Here is a 13,443-nt window from a genome sequence, read left to right as displayed (position 1 = left end):
CAATCTGAAGCTCAATCCCTTGAACCACTTTGGACCAATCTGTCAACCTGTCCCTTTCAAAGCCGGACACGCTTGACAAACTACCTTAGGCCGCGACACGGAGAAAGAGGGCTGTGTGCTTGGCAGTCTAATACTCTTCTGCGATAATACTCTTCTGCGATAACAATCCTTCGCATCGATTTCCACCCGACGATACGATCCATTCCATCTCCCTTAAAACTGCGACCGTCGCATCACCACCACCATGTCGAAAGTCGTGCGGAGCGTGAAGAACGTCACAAAAGGATATTCCTCAGTGCAGGTCAAGGTCCGAAATGGTATGAACCGATTCCACTGCATCGAAGTTCCGGGCGATCATCGAGTTGCCCTCGCATATGTAGAACCGCTGTTGCCACGGCTTGTTGCCCCTGTCTTTTCCCGGGGGGTTGCTTGCTACATTGCGCCCATGCACCCCGCACACATAGTGACCAAGTTACTGACTTACTTTCTCAGCTACTAGTAATGACCCCTGGGGCCCTACGGGCACTGACATGTCCGAGATTGCCGCCATGACTTTCGGGAGGTGAGTTGAATATGCGATCAAGCCGGTGGGCGCCGCTAATGGCCGTTTGCACAATAGTCCGAACGAGTTCTACGAGATCATGGACATGCTTGACAAGCGACTCAACGATAAGGGCAAGAACTGGCGCCACGTGCTGAAGTCACTGAAGGTCTTGGACTACTGTCTTCATGAAGGCTCGGAGTTGGTGGTAACGTGGGCCCGGAAAAATGTCTATATTATCAAGACTTTGCGCGAGTTCACATACGTGGACGAGGAATCAAGGGATGTTGGCCAGAACGGTAAGTTGTTTCTTGAAAAAAATCATGAGGGGTCGCAAAATTGACAGGTTGGTGTTCTGTAGTTCGCGTGGCAGCAAAGGAATTGACTGCATTGGTACTGGATGAGGATCGTTTGCGCAGTGAACGATCAGATCGCAAACTGTGGAAGACTCGCGTGAGCGGACTCGACGAAGGCTACGGAAACTCCCCCGTGGAGCCGCCGCGCAGAGACCGACGCCGACGCAACGGGGAGGACGAGTCCGACACCGAATATCGCTTAGCTATTGAAGCCAGCAAGGCCGAGGCTGAGGATGAGCGCAGGCGACGGGCCAAGGAGACAATGGTAGCCGACGATGAGGATCTTGCCAAGGCCCTCAAGCTTAGTAGGGAGGAGGAGGACCTCCGAAAGCGCGAATTGGAAGAGAGCAACGCTCATTCTCTCTTTGACGACACCCCGGCTCAAGTCCAGCCAACTGGCTACAACCAGGGCTACCAACAGCAAGGTGCTGTGGACTGGTTTGGCAACCCGATCAATGCCCAGCAGCCTATGACAACTGGTTACCTGAACAACCAGTACGCGCAGCCGACAGGATATCAGAACCAGCCCACCGGCATGAATAACCCCTACGCCAACGGATATCAGGCACAGCCCTCGGCCTTTGATCAGAACCCTTACGGCCAGCAACAGAACAACCTTTTGCAACCGCAGGCCACACTTCAACCTCAGCACACCGCATTCAACCCCAACAACCCTTACGGAGGGGACGTATACTCGCAGCAGCAACAGCAACAGCAGCAGCAACAGCAACAACAACAACAACAACCCCAGGAGAACTACCAGACCGCAGGAAGCAATAACCCATGGGCCGGGAACCAGCCTCAGCAGCATCTGCAGCCCGCTGATGCGCTCAAGCCCATGCCGACAGGATCAAACAACCCCTTCGCTCAGCGTACTCAAACACAGTTCAACAACCCTGCACAAACAGGCCCGCCAACACTCAATTCCTTATCGGAGGACCGTGCAACCAATCAGTTTGCCCAGAACAATGCGCAGTATGGCCAAAGCTCTCTGTTCGCCCAACCCACTCAGCCCAACCCCATCGCCGGCTTTCAGGCCCCACAGCCACCAAAGAGTACCCCGCCACAGGACCCTCACCATGCTCGTCTCAACGCCCTTCTCGGGTCAGGCGAAGGCCAGGATACCTTCGGCAATGTTGGAGACCTCCGAATCCCCGCACAGCACACAGCACCTGGCACATTTGTCAACTCGGCCGGTCAAGGTCTGGACCGCCTACACGCTACTCCCACCGGAAACCCATTCTTCGGCCAACAATTCACAGGCATGCCGCAGCAGACCGGATATGTGCAGCAGCAGCAACAGCCTGCCAATAACAACCCCTGGGGAGGTCAGCAACAGCAACAGCGCGGTGGCGGTAGCCTGATTGATCTGTAGTCACTGTTTCGTGGAGCTCTTCTTTATTGATTCATTCCTGACTTCGCTAAGGCCACTCACGCGGATACCATCTATCTCATTTTTTCTTTCTGTTTCTCGTTTAGTCATTCGGGGCTTGGTCGTCTGGTTTTTACCCGGTCTCATTGTTCTTGTTTCCTTCCTTTCTATCCATATCGCTACTCGATACTCACCACAACCCTCCTACATCCAGGAATTGTGGGTTTGTTGAAGCCGTGAAGGACAGGCTAAAAATTCGAGCTTTCTTTTCCTTCATGTCTCCGATAGCCTACATTTCTTCGATGTTTGACCTGGATCCTTCATCTCGTCTTGTATTCTCTCAAGACACTTTTTTTTTATGTTTCTGTCCCTGTCTACCCATTAGGATATCCTTCTCATTTCAAACCACTTTCTTGACATCTTACCAGACTCCCTCATACTGCATAGTTCTAGTCCAAGTGCTTATAGGTCTAGCCAAATTGATTGAGCTAGCTGATATACTTCAGTGTGGGTGAGGAACAAGGTTCTCATGATGTCTCAAATTGTGACTATATTTTGGACTTTTCTTCTCATAGTAATGTTAGATATCAAGGACAAAGCCAAGAGCAAATCTAATTACCACGCCAAATCATAATACCATAGGGATCACGATCAGTCTCACTAACAGAAACCACAACATCGCCCTGATCCTTATAAAGGTCCCGAATCTGAAGCACAGCCGCCGACGGAACCCCATCAAACTTCTTAAGATCATCAACAGTCTTCGCAGAATCCTGGAAAGCCGCATCCCACTGCTTCTTAACCTCAGCGAGCAACTTAGGCTGCATCGCCGAACGCAGATACCCACGCTCCGAGTTCGTGTGCGAAAGCGAGATAACAACAGATCCACGCTCTGTAGCAGCCAAAGCCTCATGGTGGCTCATTTCACCAGTGAGCAGGAGATCAGGGAGCTCGCCGTCACCCTTTAGCAACACGCCGGAGCCCGACCCGGGACACATACCCACCGTGCGGATGGAGATATCATCGACGGATTGGCCTTGCGGGATGGCGATGGGGATACCGCCCGGCAAGCCGATTCCGGAAGCGATGTTGTCAATCAGCGTAGTGAGCGGCTGCTTCTCGGTGAATGTTACCAGACGGCCGGCACCGGCTGACTCGAACCCTTCTGGGATCGTGGCTGGAGGGGATGGGTGGATTGTGGACCTGGTGTGTGCTGGGCGTTCCGAGGTTTGGGCCTGCACGGCGGGGATGGGTGCTTCAGGGTAGCTTGGGGCGGAGTACATGCTCGAGGCGCAGGATGAGATGGTAGCTTTAGGGGTTTGTTGGACCTGTTTGAAGTTTCCGGTTACTACGTCGCAGAGCCAGTCGGCCATGCCGTCGGGGACGGTGTCGACTGCTGTGTGCGGGGAGTAGACGCTGATTCCATGTTGTGCGAGGCGGAGGAGGGATCTTTGTTGGGAGTCGGCGAAGGTGAGGGATTTCAGGCCGCGGAAGATGATTGGGTCTGTATCGGTGGTATTATGTTAGGTTTCGGGTCCAATTGTAGATATTCGATGAAGTTCATGTGAGGTAATTGCATGGATGTCGACTCCTTGGATGCGACTTACGGTATGCGACGACAATTGAGTTGCGGTTTTTAATGGCTTCATCGGCAACGGCCGTGGTGAGGTCGATGGTGAGGAGGACCGAGTTGATCTGTATCCGGGATTTGTCGAAAGGAGCTTCCAGGAGCACTATAATTGAACGTGATCAGTACATTGCAGAAGCCAATCAAATGATAATTCAATTGAATAAATAACTTACATCCTGTATTGTCAAAGCTCTTATCCGCCAATGCCTCCGGGTATCTGCATATAATCAGTTAAACAAAGCTCCATACAATGCGGGGAGCTCTGGGATGAAGTGGGGGGTGAAATTACAGCTTTCTCATCGAGCTCACCACAACATTAGTGAACGGCGAACATTCCGAAGATCTCACCGGCGTAGACATGGCAGAGTATCGACGTGTAGCAACGCGAAGAAAATTCATAGAGAGACAACCAACAAGTTGAAGACCAAGGAGGAGAGCAAGACAAACGGAAAAGTGATACCGAGCCACAACACGTGCCACCCACCAGCCACAGCCGACCGGAGGCTCTGAATTTGTAATAAGAGCAACTCCCATACTTCGCGATAACCTCGGGTTTTGGCACTTTATCTCTCTTCTCGTCTTCTCTCCCTCTCCATCTCCGACCATATACTTGATGTTCTCCCGCAATTCCTCCTTGACCGTCCTGAGCAGAAGCTGCCGCTATCTCCTCCGCCCGAACAATAATATCCAGCGGGCTTCATTTTCCCTTACCGCGCGCTCCCACGCCGCCATCAACGCTGCTATGGCTGACACATCTGGAATCACCGCGGACTCGCTGAAGAATAAGTTGACTGAAGTGCTGCAGGCGCAGCATGTTGAGGTTGAGGATTTATCCGGTATGGACAATGAAATTTAAATTGAGAATGGGGAGGGCGCTATGACGTCGAAATGTTCTCTCTTTTTTTTTTACCTGTTGATCTCTCGCTAACCTTTTTGTCTTTTGGGTTGTTATAGGCGGCTGTGGACAGGCGTTCCAGGCTGTGATTGTTTCCCCTCAATTCGAGAGTAAGACTATGCTTGCGCGACACCGACTCGTCAACTCGGCGCTCAAGGCTGAGATCGCTGCTATTCATGCTTGGACACCCAAGTGCTATACCCCCGAGCAGTGGCAGGCTCTGCAGCAGTAATTGATATCTCCAAAAGGTGGAAATGCGATGAACTATAGCCTCTTCCTAGAGGTATATTTGGAAGAAATTGGACCAGACCAAAGGTTGAAGGGTGCGGAATTAGTTTCAGAACGAAGAATCGGCCATTGATTTTCAATTGCTCGATGGATTCATCTACATGCTTGTCTATTTTAATTCTGGCATCGATTTATCAGGCGTTGGCCGGGTTGGAAAGGATGGAATATTTGTACATTAAAACCCTGCGCTACGAAGTACCGTGCAGCAGGGACCAGAAATAAATGTTGTGCCTCAGGGCATGATATATTTTCTTCTACTATTTGCAAGGATATTACAGCTCTATATAGAGATGACTTTAACCGAGCACCTTCTCGGCAGCGGAAACTTTCAAGTGATGTTAGCATAGAACGATGCGCTCGATAGAAGAAAGACGTACCGTTGAGACCGGTGTTGTCGGGCTCGACGAAAGCCTCCTTGACCTTTCCATCCTCAACGAGAAGAACGTAGCGCTTGCTGCGGTCGTTGCCGAAGATGGCGCTGCTGTCGAAGCTGAGGTCGAGGGCCTTGGTGAACTCGCCAGAGGGGTCACCGAGGAAGCGAATCTGTTAAAATAGACGATCAGCACTGTTGCAGTAATAAAAATGTACAGAAAACAGAAAAGAAAACTTACGCCGCTCTTGCCGGTGGGATCGAGGGAATCAGCCCAAGCCTTGGTCCTATATGATAGCTTTTTGTCAACAAATATCCCAACAAAGCTTTCGCCCTGCAAGTCGAGATTTATAGCTTACACGAATGGGTCGTTGACAGAGATGACGAAAGCCTGACCAGCCTCCTTGAGCTTGGGGTGGTTGATGAAGCCGGGAACGTGGGTGCTGGAGCAGGCGGGGCCTTGAAGAATGTTAGTCCCGAATGAGAGTTTTTGTTTCCTACCAAGGTAGCTAGCAAGGTAGGGTGAGTTCACGTACTGAAGGCGGCAGGAGTGCCAATGATAACAGCCTTGTTCTTGATCTCCTTGGCCAAGTTGACCTTGTTACCGGGGGAGTTCTCGACCAGGACGTCCAGGCTGGGGATGGCGTCGCCCTTTTGCACGAACGCGGGCGCGGTGCTGTGGAAGAGGGATGCTTGCGCGCGAACGCGGGGGATATTGGTTGCGATACGGCGGGCGAACATGATGGGTTTAATGGGATTAACGGTGGGATTGGGTTAATTGTATCAAAGGAATGAGAATGGTAAGAAGTGGACGTTGTAAAATAATGGGGGAGAGCAAGGGCGGTATGTCGAGGGAGCTTGGGTGGATTTCGTCATGGCCGTTGCTATTGCATATTATTTTTAGGAACTCTGTTTACACCTACTTTGTCCTTTGTATTTACTTTTTTTTCATAGTTGATGCTTTTTTTCCCTTTTGCTTTTTACTCTGTGTTTATTTTCATATTTATTTGATGCATAGCATCATTGATTGGTAGAGAAACTCGCCCTCGGCCGGTGGATACCAGTGCGACCTGCGGAAGCTATACCGCAGGTACCGCGAAGCAACCTATATGAGCTGTCACCTGTAGTAAGCGCACTCTTTTAAGAACAGGGCGCATGGCCCATCTTCGAATCGGATGATATGAAGTCACATCCTATTCCTCCATGACGCAGTGGATCCTTACACCGTCACACGGTGGATCATCAACCTCCCCCCCTGCTGAAGGATGCAGTCACCTTCTAGTTCAACATGAAGTTCGGCGCCAACACAGATGTTTGAACAATGGACTTGACCGGGGTTCAGGTGATATAGGTGATTGTGTGCTTTTGTTATGACGACCATTTGCCGCGGTGGGAACTGGTGTTGGGGTTTGTAATATCTGGATTCCTTGGCTTTTAGACCATGGCGAACCACGTTGCAAAGTGTTATGGGGTAATTCTTCGGTAAAGACATGGATTTTTGAGGGCAATTCTTGGGTCATACATGTTGACACCATATTTAATCTGTTTTTACTTAATATCCGGTCTCGGGAAAGGTGGATCGGTGGTTCTCTCGGATTAATATAGGTTCATGAAACGATCAAACAGGTTCAAAGCAAAAGTTCGAACCGAACACATCAAAAGTGAGACACGCGGAGAATGGCAGGGCTGATCACTAAAAGTTATCCATATAAAACAGATTAAAAAAGCGTTATTTCAAGTGGAGCATACGGAGTACACAGCACATATACTGCTTATCCCCCGTTACACACTAAACCTTTTGAAAGACTTCTTTGATATCTCTCGTTCTGAAACCACTGGGCCTACGCTAATTCAATGTCTCACCATTTTTTTTTCACTCAGGTCATTGGGGGGAATGCCCCTCCATCTCGTGCGCACTGACACGATCCCCTCTATCATGTCTGTCCTGCATCTGGCTATTCTAACAGCGAATAAGATGTAGTTATTGAAGTTTTATTTGGTTTTATTTTGTGTCTAAGAACTTGTACCTATACAATACCTAGTTAGTACCTTCGGGAGTGGTGTGTGTGTGACATACTGGAATTTTGCCCCTCGTTGGTCCCTGAGTGCTGGGATATTTAAGATCAACCTCCTTGCATTTTGAAATGTTGGTCAAATCCGTGAAGTCTGTTAAGTTAGTTAAGCCAGTTAAATCAGTTAAATCCGTTAATATAAAATATATTTTTGTATTGATGGTAAAAACCAAAACGAAATAACACGAAAACTGGACCAGCGTAAAGTGCATCGCATGTACCAGACAGTACCTCCACAGTAACTTTGGTACTTGGCTCTACCGCCAAACCCAGTAACTGACCGTACCCCCGTTATTATTTCATTTTTTTTCCCTCTCTCTTCCCACCCTCCGAGAAGGTCTGGCATTTCTTCCTTATTCTCTTCTTTTTTGGAGTATATTCGAACTTCCCCGTTATATTTCCAATCGACTTTATTCGCGTTGGGACGAGACCCAGACCTGCTTGTTCGACCGGTCGCGACCCGTCTAGCCCAGCATGGACGGTGGCCAGACCTCTTCCAATCCCGCCCCCGCTGGGAACTCCAGTGATTTTGTTAGTGAACATATAATGTCTACCCTATAGCGACCCTATATTGTGGTGATCTTTTAACTAACATCATGAATAGGTACGCAAGCTGTACAAGTAAGTCTGACTCTTCAAACTGACCCTCCTGTTCTTGGGACTTGTTAAATCTGACCTTACCCACAGAATGCTGGAGGACCCAACCTATGCGTCGATCGTACGCTGGGGGGATGAAGGGGATTCCTTTGTGGTATTGGAGGTAATGCGCCCGTGGCTTTGTGTGCCCGAACAGATTCGGGTCTCTTGGGGCTTGGCTAACTCGAATCCCCCATAGTGCGAGAAATTCACAAAGACCATCCTACCGAAACACTTTAAACACAGCAACTTTGCCAGTTTTGTACGCCAACTGAACAAATACGACTTCCACAAGGTGCGACAAAACAATGAAGAAAATGGCCAGTCGCCATACGGACAGAATGTAGGCTACCCCCCTCCCATTCGAATGTCAATTGGATCGAGGGTCTCACACAAATGACACAGGCATGGGAATTCAAGCACCCAGAGTTCCGCGCAAACAGCAAAGACTCGCTCGACAACATTCGCCGAAAGGCACCCGCGCCACGAAAACAAACCCAACCCACAGACGACTCCGTACCCACGCAACAAATCGATCTTCTTAACCAGCAGATTGTGGCGCAACAGCAGCAGATCCAACATCTATCAGACCGATACGCCCAGCTCACGGTGGATCATCAGCTCATGCTACAGGAAGTGATGCGAGTACAGAAGACGGTTTTGAACCACGAGAATGTCATTCACCAGGTGATGACCTACTTGCTTTCGGTGGATGCGCGCCAGCGTCGAGATAGCAAAGCTGTGACATTCCAAGCGCCCGGAACGACAATGAGCCCTTCCCAGGTTGGTGCAGTGGATGATGAACCCTCATCGCCCCTCCAGCAAGCCTCAAAGCTCCTGAATGACATGAACGCCGAACTACAATTCAATATGAACGGTGTCGACTCGATGAACGATCCTCAAAAGGCCGTCGTTTCAACTCCCACCTTGGATCCCAATGCGCGAAATGGTACGCTCCGTCCTGCGACAACTGCACCGCCAAACCCAGCACTCGTTTACCCCAAGATGGCCGGTGATCTGGAGCAAGTGGTGTATCCCGTGGGTGCCACGAACGGCATCGATCCCATGTACAGCGAGCATATCAACAATGTCCCGTACCCAATGCCCGCCAAGCAGGAGATAGATACTTCAGATGCTCGTCGGCAGTTTCCCGACAACCGGAAGAAGAGCACGAATGTGGACCCTGGCTGGGTGCGCAGCCCGCAGATCCTCTTGGTTGAGGACGATGCCACTTGTCGGCAAATTGGCGGCAAATTCCTGTACTCTTTCTCGTGTGTTATTGATACCGCGGTACGTTATCGATCATTATCCTATTGACCCGCACAAGGTTACTAATATTTTCCAATAGTTTGACGGCTTGGAGGCTGTGAACAAAATCCAGGGCGGCTCCAAATACGATTTGATTCTGATGGACATCATTATGCCGAATCTGGACGGTGTATCGGCATGCCATCTCATTCGCCAATTTGATCGCACGCCTATCATCGCCATGACCTCGAACATCCGAAGCGACGACATCCAGCTTTATTTCCAACATGGTAAGATAAATATCCAAGGTTGAATCAAGATCTTCCACTAACCCGTTCTAGGAATGGATGATGTTCTTCCTAAACCATTCACCCGCAAGAGTCTTCTCGATATGCTTGAGAGACATTTGGATCATCTCAAGATTTCGCCACAGAACCCAGGAATGGAGCCAGTACGACCTTCCGCAGCCGCTGTGACCATGGCAGCTGCAACTCAAAGTTCAGCAAACCAGTCGATCAAAGAAGACAGCTCTCCAGGCCAGTCGCCCGCTGGGTCAATGACTAATTGGCAATCGCCCAGCCAATTCCAAAATATGCAAGCTGTTCCACCGAATATGCCAGCAGTTCAAGGGCCATATGTTACAGCACCACCGGCCGCCTACACTGTTGACCAGAACGGCGTTCAGTACCCAGCACCACCAGTAGGAGTCCCAACTGGGGGTCCTCCTATTCGTCCCCCGCATCGCCGTCAAATCTCCGAAATGGGCGGTGCCGCCGATAATCCCAACATGCCCAAACGCCAGCGCATGTACTCCCAACCTCAACCAATGCTTGCCGTGCAAGCTGGCCGACCTGGCTAAACCTACCCCCCCTCGGCCATTTTATCTCTTTTTTTACTTTTATACTTCACCTTTCCGCCTGTCCATTGACTCATGATTCCCACTTGTCCATAACGAGGTTCGAATTCGAAATTCCAAATCGTACATTTTGCTACTCTTCGCGGACGTCTTGAATCGCCGCAGTTCTCTCCCACCTTCTACAGGTTCTGGCGTTGGGTTTGATTTAAATTTGGGTGGCGATTTCTGTGCGATTTTACATGCGTCAGCTATATCCACCGTGGGTTCGTGCATTTCCAAGGCCGGAGAGATCGTTTCGTCAGGTACATATTTACAAATATATTATTTTTTTACCTTTCTCACATTCTACCTATCTGCCTACATGTATGTCCACGCAGGGGCACTTGGTATCGGGTCCACCGTTGTTCCAGGGCTCTGGTCTTGCAGGGACTTTTGTTTTGTAAGGACTTGTCTTGTAAGGACTCGTATATACATACATACATAGTACGTATGAACATACGTATGTACTGACACCCAGCAAGAGGCTAAACCAAACTATCAATAGAAATTAGCCTGAAATCACTGGGGTATCCCCACTTAATCCCACCAGAACCACCAGTATCACCCGCATTCCGTCAGGCCGGACGAACTGCAGGGGGAGAAATAAGCTGTAAGGTCTAGACCGAATTCCAAAAGATTAAAGTATTTCTGCCCTTTCGAGGTCTAGGAGGGCCCAGACCTTGCGGGGAGTTCTGGGCCTCTTTGGATCTGGCCTTGTGGCTGGACTTGTGCCGTCCGCCACGTTCGATGCTTAAATTCTTGTTTGTTTGGTTTGCATTTGTGGCTTGACTACACTACACGTATGTATGGATGTATATGGAATGGACATTACGTAGTTGGATGTGCCATCTCCTATTTTCATGTTGTTCATTTTCTGATATGTGACATTGCTTGGCGGTGCAGTTTGTCTAAAATGATTAGGATTGGAGTAATTATCGAACTGTCTTTTTCCTCTACTTAGCCAATCATTCTTTCTCCTGATTTAGTCGCTTACATCTTGATTGGGAGGAGACCTGGATGAGAGGTAAGCTCCAGATGTCCATCACTGTTAGATGTATGATTGTATATTGGAAGTGAAGTCTAGTGTCTTGGGGTTCTGTCGTGCACAAGGTCTCTGGTAAAAGACTCCATTATGTCTGTACTGTAGTTTCCGGCATGATATCTGAGAAACTCCGATAACGGGTCTGAACGCCACTCTCAGCTGGGGTTATTGTCAGGCTATCTCTGACTGGATGATACTTTAGTAAGTGCTGAACAAGAACCGAAGAGAACCCCCGAGGTCATGGGAAGGGTAAGAGATTGTCTTGATCACATGTCAGGTGCAGATGATCGTGCTTGCCCTAATTGACAACACCAATTTCCATGCTTCCCGAGGTCACCTGCACTGGCCCCAGGGTTATCCATGCATCCACCCATGGATCCAATCTTATCTCACGTCATCTTTTATATCCCAACCTTGGAATTACGTCGTAGTTACATATGTATGTAGAGAGGTACAGATTGCAAAAGCCATTGAAAATTGATCGATATAATCTTGTAGGTCGTTACTCATGATGCTAGAATCCAGGATAAAACCAACCGAGAAAATCAAAAGAGAAAAAGAAAAATCCATATTGAAAACCAATAACTCGCTTATGCTTTCTTCTCGGCGTCCGGCGCTTGGGATGAATCACCAGTTGGTTCAGACTCTACATTGCCTGCCTGGGGCTCTGTAGAAGGACCACCACTCTGGGCTTCTTCCCCTTCTTTCGGGTTGGTGTCTGTGAGGACGATATCACCGTCCTTGTCGTCAGTTGGTTCGGCCTTTGCCTGCTCTTCGGTTGCCTGGGTAGTAGTGGTATCGGCTGCACCGTCTGTGGCAAGACGCATCTCGACGCCTTTGCCGTCTTGTAGACCCATGTCTTCCACACCGAGCACGGTTGGACCACGGGCGTGAGGGACCTCGTCAGATGGCTCTGGTGAGGTGGTAGCAGCGGTTTCTTCAGCTTCGGTGGGTACTAGAGTTGTGGTGCCCTGTTCCTCGGGCTGTGTAGGTAAAGCCGCAGTGCCTAGGGGAAAACGTTAGTAAATAGGAAACCAGTGGTTCGGTAATAATGGATAAAATTACCCTCAACTAGTATGCCTGAATCTCCATTGGCATCCTCGCCTTCGAATGAAGCATTGGTTAACCACGGGATCGGAGTAAGCAGCGCACCACCCAGCGATTCATCGCTCCCAAGACCTTGGGCAAACTCCGGGGCCATATATACCCCGCTGCTATTGCCAGGAAGCACCAGTCCGTTTGATTGAGCATCCGTGACAGCCGGCGTTTGAAATGGGAAAATATCTGCGGAGCTTGTCACGGAGACCACACGATCGACAGCACGAAGATATGCGGGTAACGTTCTGTAGTGCTTGGTTGGGTAGAGGACCAGCTCTGCGAGTCTCTGAATGGTGTGTGGAGGTTTATCCTCAAAGAATGATTTAATCGACGAGCGGATGGCGCTTAGAAGGAATGCAAGCGGAGGTGGAATCCGGCCATCCGTGCTTGCACCAGATGGCTGGGGCTGTGAGTCTGGCACTCGCTCACTCGACGGGGGAGAGCCAGTTCGCGCTGCCTGGGGTGAAGTTTGGATATCGGTGGGGGATGTGTTTTCCTTGTTGCTGCTCTCGGGAATGGAATTTGCCTGGGAAGAATGGTTGGGGAATGGTTGCTGGCCGATGGGTTCGGGGCGCGCTTGAGGCATAGGGAACACATTGTATACGATCTGGAGCTACTGGTCAGATAAGTCGGTCAGGGACATCGAGGTGTAGCGTACGTATTCCAGTCGCTCAATCAGTGGCCCGGCCATGCCGCTCCATCTCTCTCTATACCAGCACGTTAGCCTCAAAAGTGTTTGGGGATCTTGGAATGACAGTTTCACGTACAAATCGATCGCGCCGCCATTGGCGGCTGTTTGGAGAGCTTCCTCGTCTGTAATTTTGATATTAGCAAGGACTATTGCAACTCAGGCTGAGACTGAGACTGTGATGGTAAACCTACCCAGAGACATTGTCCAGTCAGCTGTGCATGGAGAAAGAGAGTCGAAGCTGCGACAACGGCAGTCGACATCGGTGATTGGCCTGAGCTTATCGATAGCGTCATGTGACTCTCCGCGAAT

At 49.8% G+C, this 13,443-nt stretch overlaps 6 protein-coding genes across 6 annotated transcripts; 3 read left to right on the top strand and 3 right to left on the bottom strand.

Moving 5' to 3' along the window:
- Positions 1–244: 244 nt before the first annotated feature.
- N7455_012282 (epsin) lies at positions 245–2,272 on the top strand (the record flags this gene model as incomplete). Its single annotated transcript, XM_040952483.2, has 4 exons — positions 245–317; positions 493–562; positions 620–840; positions 903–2,272. The coding sequence occupies 4 exons, from the start codon at positions 245–247 to the stop codon at positions 2,270–2,272; spliced, it is 1,734 nt and encodes a 577-aa protein (XP_040816739.2).
- A 608-nt stretch (positions 2,273–2,880) lies between these two features.
- On the bottom strand, positions 2,881–4,433 carry N7455_012281 (Nif3-like dinuclear metal center hexameric protein; the record flags this gene model as incomplete). The annotated part of the gene is made up of 4 exons (XM_040952677.2): positions 2,881–3,773; positions 3,877–4,002; positions 4,073–4,116; positions 4,189–4,433. 4 exons carry the CDS (start codon positions 4,431–4,433, stop codon positions 2,881–2,883), a joined length of 1,308 nt encoding a protein of 435 aa, XP_040816767.2.
- Positions 4,434–4,512: 79 nt separating this feature from the next.
- N7455_012280 (BolA family protein) lies at positions 4,513–5,026 on the top strand (the record flags this gene model as incomplete). Its single annotated transcript, XM_040952524.2, has 2 exons — positions 4,513–4,735; positions 4,854–5,026. The coding sequence occupies 2 exons, from the start codon at positions 4,513–4,515 to the stop codon at positions 5,024–5,026; spliced, it is 396 nt and encodes a 131-aa protein (XP_040817019.1).
- Positions 5,027–5,308: 282 nt separating this feature from the next.
- On the bottom strand, positions 5,309–6,280 carry N7455_012279 (peroxiredoxin family protein). Its single transcript, XM_040952852.2, has 5 exons — positions 5,989–6,280; positions 5,812–5,911; positions 5,694–5,739; positions 5,460–5,625; positions 5,309–5,407 (listed from the first exon to the last, which is right to left on the bottom strand). The coding sequence occupies exons 1-5, from the start codon at positions 6,191–6,193 to the stop codon at positions 5,379–5,381; spliced, it is 546 nt and encodes a 181-aa protein (XP_040816897.1). The 5' UTR covers positions 6,194–6,280; the 3' UTR covers positions 5,309–5,378.
- Positions 6,281–7,868: 1,588 nt separating this feature from the next.
- On the top strand, positions 7,869–10,288 carry skn7 (uncharacterized protein). The gene is made up of 7 exons (XM_040952635.2): positions 7,869–8,055; positions 8,129–8,145; positions 8,212–8,284; positions 8,360–8,503; positions 8,566–9,450; positions 9,509–9,698; positions 9,750–10,288. The coding sequence occupies exons 1-7, from the start codon at positions 7,999–8,001 to the stop codon at positions 10,265–10,267; spliced, it is 1,884 nt and encodes a 627-aa protein (XP_040816896.1). The 5' UTR covers positions 7,869–7,998; the 3' UTR covers positions 10,268–10,288.
- Positions 10,289–11,935: 1,647 nt separating this feature from the next.
- On the bottom strand, positions 11,936–13,335 carry N7455_012277 (uncharacterized protein; the record flags this gene model as incomplete). Its single annotated transcript, XM_040952726.2, has 5 exons — positions 11,936–12,351; positions 12,411–13,050; positions 13,102–13,150; positions 13,211–13,256; positions 13,326–13,335. 5 exons carry the CDS (start codon positions 13,333–13,335, stop codon positions 11,936–11,938), a joined length of 1,161 nt encoding a protein of 386 aa, XP_040816985.1.
- Positions 13,336–13,443: the final 108 nt, after the last annotated feature.

This window comes from Penicillium solitum, assembly GCF_028829755.1.
Source record: "Penicillium solitum strain IBT 25940 chromosome Unknown utg000009l_segment0_segment0, whole genome shotgun sequence".
NCBI classification, from domain to species: Eukaryota; Fungi; Ascomycota; class Eurotiomycetes; order Eurotiales; family Aspergillaceae; genus Penicillium; species Penicillium solitum.
Note: the sequence above shows the minus strand (reverse complement) of the source record. Positions and strands in the feature narration are given on the sequence as shown.

Excerpts from the sequence above, each read along its gene's own strand:
- N7455_012279 (XM_040952852.2), bottom strand. The coding sequence starts at position 6,193 with ATGTTCGCCCGCCGTATCGCAACCAATATCCCCCGCGTTCGCGCGCAA. Across the intron at positions 5,912-5,988 it reads TGGCACTCCTGCCGCCTTCA|GCCCCGCCTGCTCCAGCACC; the intron begins GTACGTGAACTC and ends ACATTCTTCAAG. Across the intron at positions 5,740-5,811 it reads TCTGTCAACGACCCATTCGT|GACCAAGGCTTGGGCTGATT; the intron begins GTAAGCTATAAA and ends GCTATCATATAG.
- skn7 (XM_040952635.2), top strand. The coding sequence starts at position 7,999 with ATGGACGGTGGCCAGACCTCTTCCAATCCCGCCCCCGCTGGGAACTCC. Across the intron at positions 8,285-8,359 it reads ATTCCTTTGTGGTATTGGAG|TGCGAGAAATTCACAAAGAC; the intron begins GTAATGCGCCCG and ends AATCCCCCATAG. Across the intron at positions 9,699-9,749 it reads CCAGCTTTATTTCCAACATG|GAATGGATGATGTTCTTCCT; the intron begins GTAAGATAAATA and ends AACCCGTTCTAG.